The sequence below is a fragment of the Panthera onca genome, chromosome B1, assembly GCF_046562875.1.
Source record: "Panthera onca isolate mPanOnc1 chromosome B1, mPanOnc1 haplotype 2, whole genome shotgun sequence".
In the NCBI taxonomy this organism is placed as follows: domain Eukaryota; kingdom Metazoa; phylum Chordata; class Mammalia; order Carnivora; family Felidae; genus Panthera; species Panthera onca.
In genome coordinates, this window is record NC_138342.1 from 203,295,054 (window position 1) to 203,308,061 (window position 13,008).

The following is a 13,008-nucleotide window of genomic DNA, read 5'->3' on the forward strand; positions in this document are numbered from 1 at the left end:
ACAATGTCGGTCCCTGGGATGCGGGCCTCAGCTCCAGCTGACACGCCACCTGTCTGGGGACAGCCTCTTTCTGCAGTCTTCCCTCCAGACCTGAGTCCTCAACCAGGCTGTCCAACCACAGCTGGGTGCAAACCCATGCCAATGACATTTTGAGCCACACTTAAAAATCTGGAAATTTCCTACAGAACATTCCAGATTTCGAACGCCCTGAAAAGTCAGATGCTTGCAGCAGTGCCTGGCTGAGAAGCAGCCTTTCCCCCTCCGGCTAGGCACATCGTCACCCCTCAGAGAACACGACAGTGGGGAAGAGACACCTCTCCAAAGAAGACATTCAGACGGCGGACAGGTACGTGAACTTGCGGTCAGCACCAGCGTCATCAGAGAAATGGAGTGAAAGCACAATGGGCCATCGCTCCACACTTGTGAGAATGACATCATCAAAGACACAAGAAACAACAGGTGTTGGCGAGGATGCGGCAAAAGGGGGACCCTCGTGCACAGCTGGTGGGAGTGCAAACTGGTGCAGCCGCTCTGGACGACAGTGTGGAGGCTCCTCAGGAGATTAGAAACAGAACTACTCTACGACCCAGCTGTCCCACTTCTGGGCTCTTACCCGAAGGACACGCGAACAGTAATTTGAAAAGGCCTGTCCGCCCCGTGTTCACACGGCATTATTTACAATCGCCAAGACACGGAGAAGATCCAAGTGCCCCCCAACGTGTGAATGGACAGAGATGTGCTATGCATACAACGGAATATCATTTGGCCATAGAAAATGAGCAAATCCTACTGCTTGTAACGTAGGAGACAGGTCAGACAAAGACAGACAAACCCGCTAATGGCTCTTGGCCGCCCTCAGGAAGGGCACAGACCCCTGCTCCCCACCCTTTCTAGCCTGCGCCCTTCCCGGGGTCCCGCAGCGGCCCGGCCCCCTGGCCGAGCTCCACAGGACGGGCACCTCCAGGCTGGCTCCACGGCCTTCCCGCACACGACTCTGACCCCAGCACCCCCAGCGCTCTTTGGGTGCCCTGAGAGCTATGTTCACCTCTGGGTACTGTTCTGTTCGCCCCCCGGACGTGAGGAGTAGGACCTGTGCCCATCTGCAGCCGCTGGTGACCAGCTCAGGGTCCCCTGAACCAGCCAACACTCAGACTGTCCCTGAGATGGTGACTGACCCCAGTACAGAGCCGGGGGGAGGGGGGTTCCCGAGGTGGACCACAGGCGGGCAGGAGCCAGGGCAGGGGTGGGGGTGAGTTCCCGAGGTGGACCACAGGTGGGCAGGAGCCGGTGGGGGTTCCTGGGGTGGACCACAGGTGGGTAGGAGCTGGGTGGGGGTGGGGTTCCTGGGGTAGACCACAGGTGGGCAGGAGCCGGGGGTGGGGGTGGGTTCCCAGGGTGGACCACAAGTGGGCAGGAGCCAGGGCGGGGGTGGGGGTGGGTTCCCGGGGTGGACAATAGCGGGCAGGAGTCGGGGCAGTGGGGGTTCCCGGGGTGGACCACAGGTAGACAGGAGCTGGGCAGGGGTGGCGTTCCTGGGGTAGACCACAGGTGGGCAGGTGCTGGGGAGGACCACAGGAGGGCAGGAGCCAGGGTGGGGGTTCCTGGGGTGGACCACAGGCAGACAGGCAGGTATCAGGAACAGAAAGGCCCCAGGGGGGCCAGGCAACCCCCATTCCTTATGGGGCCTCAGCCCTTGGCTTCCCTCACTCAACCCTTCTGATAAATTTGCCATTTTACTTTTCCTTGTCGGGGACCCAACTGGACACGGGGCTGCCCAGTTGCCGTGGAAACCAGCCAGGATGTGCAAACGGCCCGGACTGGGCAGAGGAAGGGTAGGTAGGGCGCTGAGCGCTCACACGTACCGTGTCAGGTGGGGCCCCGTGACAGGACCAGCACCCTTGCAAGAAGGGGACGCCCCAGAGCGCGTGCTCCGTCCGCCGCATGAGGACCCTGTCCCTCGGTGGGGAGGCGCCCTCCACAGCAGAAAGCGACTCTCCCCAGGGACCCGCTGCCACACCCTGCTCAGGCCCCGCTCTGTGGCATCTGCTATGGCGCCAGAGCCAGCCAAGACACGACGTCTTAGCGCTGAGGCCCCGGGGCGGCAATCCCACATGTCCGTGTAACCCCTGGACGAGAGGTGCAGGGAGGCCTGCCAGCCAGGGGTGAGGTGAGAAGGAGCCCCTGAGAACAAGAGCTTCCCGCAAAGGGGCGACAATCCGTCAGATCAGAACTGGCAGGAGCAGGTGTGGACACAAGGGCCCCTGCCTCTGCCTCTGAGAGCTGCAGCCCGGGGGGCCCCGGAGGCCCTGGGGAAGAGATGCCCACCGGCCCCTCTGCTGTCACCGGAAGCCACTGGAATGCTCAGCCAAGCCTGTGACAAGAGAAGGAGCCTGAGGAGGAGGGACGATGGCCGGGCTGGTGGGCTGGTGACAACCTCGCGTAGCCGCTCACCCGGGTGGCCTGCAGTGCCCCCCCTCCACCGGGTAAGAGAGCCTTGCGGGGCCGGGGGACAGAATCGTGGCTGTGGGGAGACAGACGCACACAGAGGAAGGTACTTGGCGGCCTGCTAAGGGGTCACCAGGAGACCGTCCTCTGAAACAGCTTCCCTCCTGTGCAGCTGGGATGCTCCTTTCGGGGCTGGGAAGTCACGTGCCCGGGACAGGTGGGGGTAAGCGCTGGTGGGGATGTGACCCAGAAGCACACAGCTCAGTCCACAGCAAACCCCCGGACACGGCCACGAGACCGGCCGCGCAGACGCACGCACAGCGCAGACGCAATTACCTTCCGCCTTCTGGTAGACGGCCACGGCCCCGTTGACCAGGCCGGCATACAGGCTCTGGGCCGCGCAGGCAAGGCTCATGACCGTGGACTTGTCCGGGGTAAAGAAGTGCTGCAGACGCACCTTCTTGGAGCCTTGGCTGCTCTTGTAAATGGAGATGCTTCGAGAGAAGAACGCAAACCTTGTCAGCGCATTTGCTCAGGAAGGAAGGGCAGCCTCATCTCATCACAAAGTGCTCGTGACGCCCCAGCCCTTCCCGCCTCCTCCCGCCCTGGGCAGAAACACTAATGCCTCTCAGCCCCCTTCGCTTCATTTTAAAGGAGAAAGTTTGGGTTACACAGATTTTAAAAAATTACTTCTTTCAATCTGTCTTAAAACTTCATATCAGGAAAACCATGTTAACTTTCCTTTAAAAGGTGTCTGTGTTCAGTATGTTTACAGCACAGACTCTGGCCGTGTTTTTTCCAAAACATGAAGAGAAAGGTACTTTTGAAATCAGGGATGAGAAGAAACACGTCAGGGGAAGCGCCAGGCAGCACGGGCGCACTTGCTGGTCGTGTCAAAGGTCAGCGACCCCAGCCACTCTCGCCACGCAGCGTCACCCAACAGATGGAGCAGGTGACCGTCTGGCTCCTCGTCACGGAGCGGCACGCGGGGCTCACCTCCCCTCCTCAGTGCCCAGGCAGATGGTGGGCACGCCCGGCGCGGCCCCGGGCTCCGCAGGGATGAACACCATGCACAGCGTCCGAGACTCCACGTTGAAGCACTCGATGACTTTGGGGCTGGAGCTTTGAAAGGAGACAATGGCGATCTGGCCCATCTGACTGGTGCAGCTTCCAATCTGAGGCAGGGGTGGGGTGGGGGGTGAGGGGGGAGAGAGGAGCGGCTAAGAGCTTCCACAGCAGCTTCAGATCTGAGGCGGGGGGGGGGGGGTGGGGAGGAGCACTGGGAGCTTCCACAGCAGCTTCAGATCTGAGGCGGGGGGGGGGGGGGGAGGAGCACTGGGAGCTTCCACAGCAGCTTTGGATCTGAGGCAGGGGTAGGGGGAGAGGAGCACTGGGCGCTTCCACAGCAGCTTTGGATCTGAGGCAGGGGTGGGGGGGAGGAGCACTGGGAGCTTCCACAGCAGCTTAGGATCTGAGGCAGGGGTGGGGGGAGAGGAGCACTGGGCGCTTCCACAGCAGCTTCAGATCTGAGGCGGGGGGGGGTGGGGGGGAAGGTGCACTGGGAGCTTCCACAGCACGCGGAGGCCTGACACTCCATGGCAACGAGAGAACCGACATGCCCACAAGGGCCGGCGCGATTAAGAGGGTCGGGGGCGCCTAAACGATCTGCCGTCAGAGCACATTTCTCTTCAACTCACGAGGCTGCTCTTCCCGTTAATTCTCATAACAGGAGGGGGGTTTCGGCTTTTTACAATTCGTGTTTCCATCCCTGAAAACCCGCGTCCCCAGCACCACACAGGTGACGGCCAGCTCAGGCACCACTTGAGTCCTAAGTACCCGAATACCGAGTCTCAGCACTTTAACACTAACGCTCACCTAGGAAAACGAGCTCTTGAGACGAGGCAGCGTCAGAACGCCTCCCCACGTGGTCACCAGCGTTCGCGTGCGAGGCCGTGTGCGGGCGCCTGTGACACCTGTGTCACCGCGGGGAGGCCCGCGAACCTATCTGCCGGGTCACTGAACACACTCGGCAAACTTCGTTTCCAATTTGAAGTTAAACTGTTGGTTTACTTATGATTTTTATTTTTGAGACAGAGACACACGCACAGAGTGTGGGTGGGGGAGAGGCAGAGAGAGAGGGAGACACAGAATCTGACACAGATTCCAGGCTCCCGATGCGGGGCTCGAACTCCTGAAGCACGAGATCATGACCCGAGCCAGTCGGACGCTGAACCGACTGAGCCACCCGGACGCCCCCAACTTAAATTGTTGTTTAAGTGGGGAAGAGTGGGATCTTGCTCTCGGAAGAACTGACCCCACAGAGCTCGCGAGGTCCTGGAGGGGAAAGTTGGCCGAGTAGGTGGTGTTTAGGCTTCACAGACCCTCTGTCCTTCGTGCCGGCTTTGCAAATGTTGCCACACTCCCCTGACCCTTCCTGCGGTGTCTCCACGCTCACATAAGCGTCCTGCTCGGACAGCCTTCCAGGCGAACGGTGCCACCAGCCGGCCCTGCTCTGACCGGCAGGGGCGGGGTGCGACCAGGAGAGGGAGTGAGGTACCCATTCCACGTCGGACTGGTGGGAAAACTCTCTTCACGTTCAAAAACCTTAGGGAGATAAGCCCGTCCCACCCTCGGTCCTGGGTGCACAGAACAGCCCGGTAATGAGGCGGCCCCTTCTGCGCACTCAGGGAGGCCACTGACCACACAGAGGCGCTGGCTGGGGGCAGGAGAGGTCGCCTGAGCACTGGGCACCTCGGAGCTGTAAGACAGCAGGGCGCCCGTCGGGGAGGAGGCCGGGGGAGCGCAGGGAGCGGGGCACAGGAGACCTCAAAACACAGTGCGTGGCGACGCACTTTGGGTGCAGGAACCAGAAACCCCGCTTCAACTGCAGCGTAGTCCAAATGCAACACTTCATTTGGAAGAAATTAACTACTAAGTTTCCAGTGTAAAAAAGCCAGCAACGGCTTGGACAGGGAAAAAAGAAATCTCGTGAGATTTAACCACCCAAATTAAAGAAACATTTAAATTCCTATATTCGTTAAATTGGTTCAATCTAACCTGGTAAAGTTTTAGATGGGAAAGAAAAGGCAGGGAGACTCGCACATCTTTCCCGAAAGTGTTCAGTCCCCTCTCCTGGTCCGTGACTTCCGTGTTTATAAACACAGCCCAGGACAGGCGGGCAGCGAGCACGCGTTCCAAGTCTGAACCTTTCAAACCTACGGCTTCTCGTCACGCGGCCCACGGACCCTGATTCTTCAGGGACCCGCATTAAAGACACGCAGCGCGTCTTACCCACAGGAAACCATGCGCCGTGGACGACGAATCCGGCTGAACCTCATTATTCACGCAGGGCTCAGGATTGTAGGCGGCACATTCGATCTAGCGGGAATAAAATCAAACGCCCACATTTAACACAGGACCAGGAGGTGTCCAGACGCCACGGTGCCTTGAGCGGATGACAGACTTCTGACACTGAGACACAAAAACCGCAGGTGATTACGTATTAGAGATCAGAATGGGAGGAAAAAAACAGACTAAAATCGGCTTTTTGGAGGCAACCCTCTAAGGAGCCACATGGGTCATCACTTGAGTATCTTCGGACCCCAGGACACGCCGCAAACGTCTCGGGGCGCACGGGCGGCTGCGGCGTACCGGATGCTGGTGGCCTGGGCACGTGGACGCGCGGTCCTGACCTCTGCCTGCCAGCCCGCCTCCCTGGGGAGCCGCAGGGGGCCCAGGCTCCAGGCCCAGGTGTTGGCCTGAGACGAGGAGGCAGGAGTGTCTTTACTTGTTTCTCACGGGAGGACACATCCACATGTCCCCGAAGACACCCGCTGTGGTGCCTCAACAGGCAGCACAGGACCACGAACAAAACAGCCCCTCGGCCCAGAGTCGCTTCAGCAAACAGTGTGCGACCCTTCAGGCAAACACGAAGCCTCTGATTGTGACCCACTGTCGGAGGTGGATGCCGCCCTCTGACTGTGACCCACTGACCGTGACCCACGGTGGGAACTGGGTGCCGCCCTCTGACTGTGACCCATGGTGGGAACTGGAGGCCGCCCTCTCACTGTGACCCACTGACCGTGACCCACCGTGGGAAATGGATGCCGCCCTCTGACTGTGACCCACTGACTGTGACCCACTGTGGGAACTGGGTGCCGCCCTCTGACTGTGACCCATGGTGGGAACTGGGTGCCGCCCTCTGTGACCCACTGACCGTGACCCACCGTGGGAAATGGATGCTGCCCTCTGACTGTGACCCACGGTGGGAACTGGAGGCCGCCCTCTGACTGTGACCCACTGACCGTGACCCATGGTGGGAACTGGGTGCCGCCCTCTGACTGTGACCCATTTTGGGACCTGGATGTCGCTCTCTGTGACCCACTGACCGTGACCCACTGTGGGAACTGGAGGCCGCCCTCTGACTGTGACCCACTGACCGTGACCCACTGTGGGACCTGGGGGCCGCCCTCTGACTGTGACCCACTGACCGTGACCTACAGTGGGACCTGGATGCCGCCAAGCCAAGGGCAGCTGAGCCCACAGGTCTGAGACGTGTGCCCTGGGAGGACTAAGGGTGCCCTGCAGGCGTCAGATGCGCGACAAAGCCCCAGCGCCAGGCCGACGGCTGAGCAGAAAGGCAGGCCTCGCCTTCGTGCTCTAATGATCCTAACTGGCTCCCTGCCACACAGCCACGGAGAAGGGGAGACCGTAGTTGACTTGGGGCAACAACATGGGGCGCTGTCCCCACCCAGACCAAGAGGGCACATAGACAGTGGGCCCTGTCTCCCGGTCCACCCTCCTGTCACCTTGAACTCCTGCTGCTTGGCCACCGTCACTGCCATGTGTCCCACGAGGAGGGGGTGTCTCTCCTTCTTAATCTGATTCCCATCATCCTCCACGCAGAACCAGCCCATGTGGTTCTCCTCCTCTGTGGTCAGGTCAGAGAGAACGGGGAGGGACAGCTGAGCCATCGGCAGCTTCCTGGGGGCCTTGTGGAGCCCAGGCTCGGGCCACCCTTCCCCCCCAACCTGTGTGCGTGGACCCCAGGCTCGCCGCCCCCCTGCCCTGCGTGCATAACCCAGGCTCAGCCCCCCAACCCCACCCTGCGCGCGCAGACCCCAGGCTCGGGCCTGCTATCCTGCGTGCAGACCCCAGACTCGGGCCCCCTGCCCTGTGCGCGTGGACCCCAGACTCGGGCCTCCTCTCTTGAGCACGGACTCCAGGCTCGGGCCCCCCTGCCCTGGGCGCACGCACGGCATGCTCAGCGCCCCCCTCCCCCGCACTGAGCGTGCGGACCCCAGGCTTGGCTTGGCCTCCTGTCTTACGCACGGACTCCAGGCTCGGGGCCCCCCACCCAGTGCGCACGCACCCCATGCTCAGCCACCCCCCCCCCCCCCCCCCGCCATTGAGCACGCGGATCCAGCCTCGGGCTCCTGCCCTGGGCGTGTGGACCCCAGACTCGGGCCTCCTCTCTTGAGCGTGGACCCCAGGCTTGGGCCTCCTGCCCTGGGCGCATGGACCCCAGACTCGGGCCTCCTGCCCTACAGGGGATAGCAGAACTAAACATTCATCTCTGGAAAACAGCACAATCTTTCCTCAAGGGAAAAGCAGTATGTTCGCTGCTTTATCTGAGAAAGCGCGTCCGTCCGGCGTTCCGGTGTGCTCCCCGTGACTGCGCTGGCGCAAAGGGCTGAGAGACGTCACTTGTAAAGCACCTAAGGCTGTTTTTCTTGATCCCCTTTTTTTTAAGCAACGGAAATGTCCAGATTCAAATACCACAGATACAGTGAGAGGGTTTTTGACAACGGGACAACGGTATAGGACAAAAAAAAAGTGAAACGAGGACATATTTTGCTATAGAGCAAGTTGCCCATCTCAGCTCTGGGCTCTTAATGAAAGCTCTTAAAGACACAGAGAGCTCGTTTCCAGGTTCAGCTCACTCCTCAGGGAGCGGGCCATTTCCTGGGTTGTGGACTTGCTGAGGAGCCTGGCCTGATGAAGCATTAGATTATTCAGGAAGGAGGGGGGGCTCACGTGGGACAAGGGCGCTTCACTCATCACAGCTCCGGGGGCGAGAGCATCACAAGGGCCCAGTTCCCTTCTGTGTCTAATTTTCATTTAACGACCACATCTCAAAGAGAACTGCACACACATGTGTACATGCACGCAATATCCAGCGTGAGCTGAGCAACAGACCCGTGTGTGTGAGTCACACACATCTCCCTACGCAGGTCTAGAGAGAGAGGTCTGCCCGATACGTGGATGGAAAGACAGCAAGGCTTTGGACAAAGGAGCAGGAAAGTAACCATGAGGTCAACTTGTCTCGGATCAAACTACAGGACTTCCTTTTCCTGCTGCAGGATCGTTGAGTGACTACTCGGTGCCACCCTATACTTTCTCCCAGGTTGGGGAGGGGGAACCACGGCTAGACCCAGACCCGACTCCCGACTCCCGGGCCACAGACTCACGGGCCTTTATTGCGAGTGCTGGCAGTCTCAGCTGATGTCAATGTTTTGTTACAATAAAAGGGACGGCTTACTTTTTTCTAGGATCCCTAAATTATAACACAGAGGTCTTAAAAAATCACTCATCCTGGAGCCAATTTTTCCCGTTTAAAAACATTCTTTCAGGGACACCTGTGTGGCTCGGTCGGTTAAGCGCCTGACTTCAACTCAGGTCATGATCTCACGGTTCTGTTCGTGAGTTCGAGCCCCATGTCAGGCTCTGTGCTGACAGCTCAGAGCCTGGAACCCAGTTCAGATTCTGTGTCTCTCTCTCTGCCCCTCTGCCGCTCGTGCTCTGCCTCTCTCTCTCTCTCGAAAGTAGATAAACATTTAAAAAAATAAAAAATAAAAACATTCTTTCAGGTGAATGGATGAATCTATCGTCGAGGTCATTCTCGACCTGGTTTTATCCTCTTAGGCACATATTTCACCATCACGGAGAAAACCAGGGGACCAGCGGACGCAGCCTGGTCGTGCGACCATCCCTCACTTAGCTCCCATGAGCCCAGTCTTACCCAGGGCGAGCTTGGCCATCTTCAAGTTGTTGGTCCAGGACTCTTTGATGGCAGGCGTGAACGTATTGAACACAGCCGTGAAGAACGTGGGCCGCCCGGACCTGCCAGGGACAGAGGAAAGGCATTCGTGTCCCACAGTGTGCCCCATCCGGGACACTGCACCCTGCCTGCCCGGCGCCATCACCAGACCACGAAGGCTGGCGTCACGACAGAGCGGGCTGCCCAGCCGGCCAAGGAGGCCCCTGGCAGGGTCACTACTAACTTGTCCTGCTTCCCGGGAAGCTGTAACTGGAGTCTGCAGCAGTCCGCAGCCCTGATCTCCTCTTCTTTCTTCAAGATGAGCCTTTGTAAACCCGACGTCCAGTCGTGGGCTACTGACTGGTTTAGGTTCTGCCAACGAAACACATACGTGCGTGTTTTACGTGCGTTAACAAGGTGGGGCCGGCGCAAGGAGGACAGCAAGGCAGGACCAGGAAAGTTCAGAGGAGACAGTAACGCTCTGTTGGATTCCAAACACGAACCCCGGGGCTCAGGCCGCGTGCCGGTCTGGCTCAGACATGTCTGAGAGGGAACTGCTACTCAAGGCCACGCGCAGACGGAGGACAGCGACCCTGAAATAGTCCCGCCCCACCCGAAACGGGAGAAATCACGCGGTCGGACTGGTTCTTAAAACCACCGTAATTGTCACGTCTGGTGGGACCCGGAGGCACGGCCACGCTCTGACAAGGACTTACAAGTGACAAAAGAATTCCGAGTCACGCGGCTTCGACCGTTACCTGATAGTTCCCCTTGAGGTTACCGATCAGCTGAGAAATCTGACCGATGACGTTCAGGTCATGTAGGAGGTTCTGCAGATCCTGGTACAGCTGTCCCGGCCCCACGTACACCTGGTCTGCAAAACAAGCAAGCAGCACGCACCTGAAGCGCCATCTGCACCTACGCTGGCGGGGGGAGAAAGCACTAAAATTAAGATTCCGGTCGACCTAGAATGTTTTTAAAAAGTGGGTACTTTCAAGCACTTGGTGGTTTTTCCTTTTCTAAGTTTTTTTTTTTTTTTTTTTTTTTTCCTTTTCTAAGTTTTAACTGTGGAATGATTTCAGACATAAGAAAGATGCACAGAGGTCCCCCGCGTACGCCCTTCGCCCTGCGTCCCGGGACGCCGCGATCTCACGGAGCCACACGGACACAGCACCGCTAAGTAACATGCAGCCTCCCCACTCACGTCATCTCGGTGCGCGGTCCCACACGCACTTAGCTGCTGTGGTCTCCTTAACTCTCCTCCAGTCTAGGCCCGTTCCTTGGGCGTCTGTCTTTCATGACCTCAACTTTGTGACCCGAGCCGGTGAGCTGTTTCACGGAGCACCTCACGCTCTGGCTCTGACGGACGGTTTACCACTCTGGGTGTTCTCTAAGCCTTGTTGATGTCATTGCGGTAAGCGGTGTCTACACACGGCACCGGACGCAAACCAAATTTCCCGTAACCAGGGTCATCCGACACCAGAGTGAGCTCCCCAGTGCGCTGTCTCTAATGTGAACAACAGGAACACAGACAGGACTCTCGTGTCCGGGGGGAGGGGGGAGGGGGACAGCGTCCCTCCAGGGCCCACCCCCCCTGCTGCCCTGGACTCAGGGCGGCCTGCAGGTCACAGGACGCAGTTCCAAGTATTCTGTCACTTCCCCCCACAGTCACACAGGCAGGATTCGCACACAGAACCACACTCACAGCCCATACTTTGAAGGACGTGCAGTGGTAGCCACACTTCTCTCCCACGTCCACGGAAATATACCGCCTCGCGTCCCCTAGACGGTAACCGGCAACAGGCGGAGCAGGAGCTCCGACCCAGGGACGAGGGGAGGCTCCACTGAGGGAGCAAGAGGTGTCTCTCGGGGCTCATGTTTCCACGGCACCAGCTTCGCGGCGTCAGCCCAGGAGCCAGTGGTCAGAGCTGCCCTCAGAGCTCAGCACGAGGCTGTGCCGGGTTGGGCATCGACACTCAGTAAATGAAATTGAGTAAGTATGTTGTTAGCCAAAATTATCTTAAATCACAAACGTACTGTTAGGGAAGAACAGGATGTAAAGTTGACCCATGTGACCACCGGGACGGTTTTTCAGGCGTGGCCCAGAAGAAACCAGGTCTCCTGGTTGGTTCCAGGCTCCACTGACCGTGACTCAGAATCCTTAAGAATTGTGAACAAGGTGCCCTGTGTTTTCACGGTGCACGTGGCCCAGCACATGGGGCGGTGGGGGGGACAGAGATCTGAGGCAGGTTCCGAGCTGTCAGTGCAGAGCCCGCCATGGGGCCCCACGAAAATCAGCAACACTCTGGGCAGGTGCCGGTCCCGCCCGCCCTGTGTGCCCCCGAGGACGGACAAGTACAGCCATGCCGGTGACTTTCACACTCATCTTCAGGGACGGCGACGGGACGGAATCCTACACAGTCGCACGCGCTCCCCCACAACATGCTCAGCCTGCACCCATTTCTCCAGACGTCTGAAGACCTTCTCCTCGGGACGTGTTTGAAGAGGCGACGGTGGGTCTCCTCCAGTGAAGACCCCGTCCCCTCCCCGGCCCCCCCTTAGCACAGTTCCCTGAAAACTGGGGGTGCCCCAGACGTGCCGGTGAACGGACGGAGGCTGTAAGGACCCTGCATGAGGAAAACCCTGGGGTGCCTGGGGGCTGAGTCGGGTAACCTTCTGACTCCTGATCTCAGCTCAGCTCACAACCTCACGGTTCATGAGTTCGAGCCCCACCTCAGGCTCTGCGCTGACAGCGTGGAGCCTGCTCGGGATTCTCTCTCTCCCTCTCTGCCCCTCGCCTGCTTGCGCACGTGAGCTCTCTCTGTCTCTCTCAAAATAAATAAATGAACGTTAAAAAAGAAAGAAAGAAAACACCTTGTCTCTGGCGACAGGTAAATTCATTCTCCCGTGAATGCACTCCCAGACAGGCTGCGGCCCCGTGCACATAACCCAGCCGTGGGGGCGGAGGCGGCAACGGGGCCCTGAGGTCGCCAGCTCCGACTCAGTGTCCGTGAAAACTTTTCAGTCACCCCGGAACAAAGCACGGAATTTTGCGAAATAACTTCAAGAGGCCTGTTTTCTGCAACGAAGCGGTGGGGCCGCAGAGGACCCGGCACGCACCCGGGGGCACTGGCCCGCAGCGCAGACGTTAGCGCCAACGAAAGGTCACGGGCCGGGGAGGCGGACCCGGCAGCTCTTCTGGGGACGAGGCGTGTGTGCGGCTCCTGGGGCCCACGCACGGCGGCCACGCCGGCAGCTCCTGACAGTGGTTGCTACGCAGTGACGCCCACACTCCATCTCCAGCACTGAATAACACACCGAATTTTCCGGGCTGGCTTTCAGAGCACAGCCATCCCAACAGCAGGAGAGTCATGCGGCTATCCACAGAGCACAATCGTTCCTACTTCCCGGCTCGAAATAATCGAGGCATGACAAATCAAGAGAATCCGAAGGAACACAAGCAGTGTGGGCGCATCTGAAGCCGTTCTATAAAAACCCTGAGCCGCTGGGCACAGGCCTGCTGC

General features: G+C 59.0%; 1 protein-coding gene across 4 annotated transcripts in view; it reads right to left on the reverse strand.

Annotated features, from left to right (window-relative positions):
* Positions 1–13,008, reverse strand: part of ARHGEF10 (Rho guanine nucleotide exchange factor 10) — a 101,725-nt gene that overhangs the window by 17,050 nt on the left and 71,667 nt on the right. For all 4 annotated transcript variants that reach the window (XM_078445221.2, XM_078445220.2, XM_078445219.2 and 1 more), the window contains 7 exons: positions 10,243–10,358; positions 9,729–9,856; positions 9,467–9,567; positions 7,254–7,375; positions 5,737–5,823; positions 3,442–3,620; positions 2,782–2,939 (listed from right to left, as the gene is read on the reverse strand). In XM_078445221.2, coding sequence (XP_078301347.1) covers positions 2,782–2,939; positions 3,442–3,620; positions 5,737–5,823; positions 7,254–7,375; positions 9,467–9,567; positions 9,729–9,856; positions 10,243–10,358 — 891 coding nt within the window. The remainder of the gene's footprint in view (positions 1–2,781; positions 2,940–3,441; positions 3,621–5,736; positions 5,824–7,253; positions 7,376–9,466; positions 9,568–9,728; positions 9,857–10,242; positions 10,359–13,008) is intronic.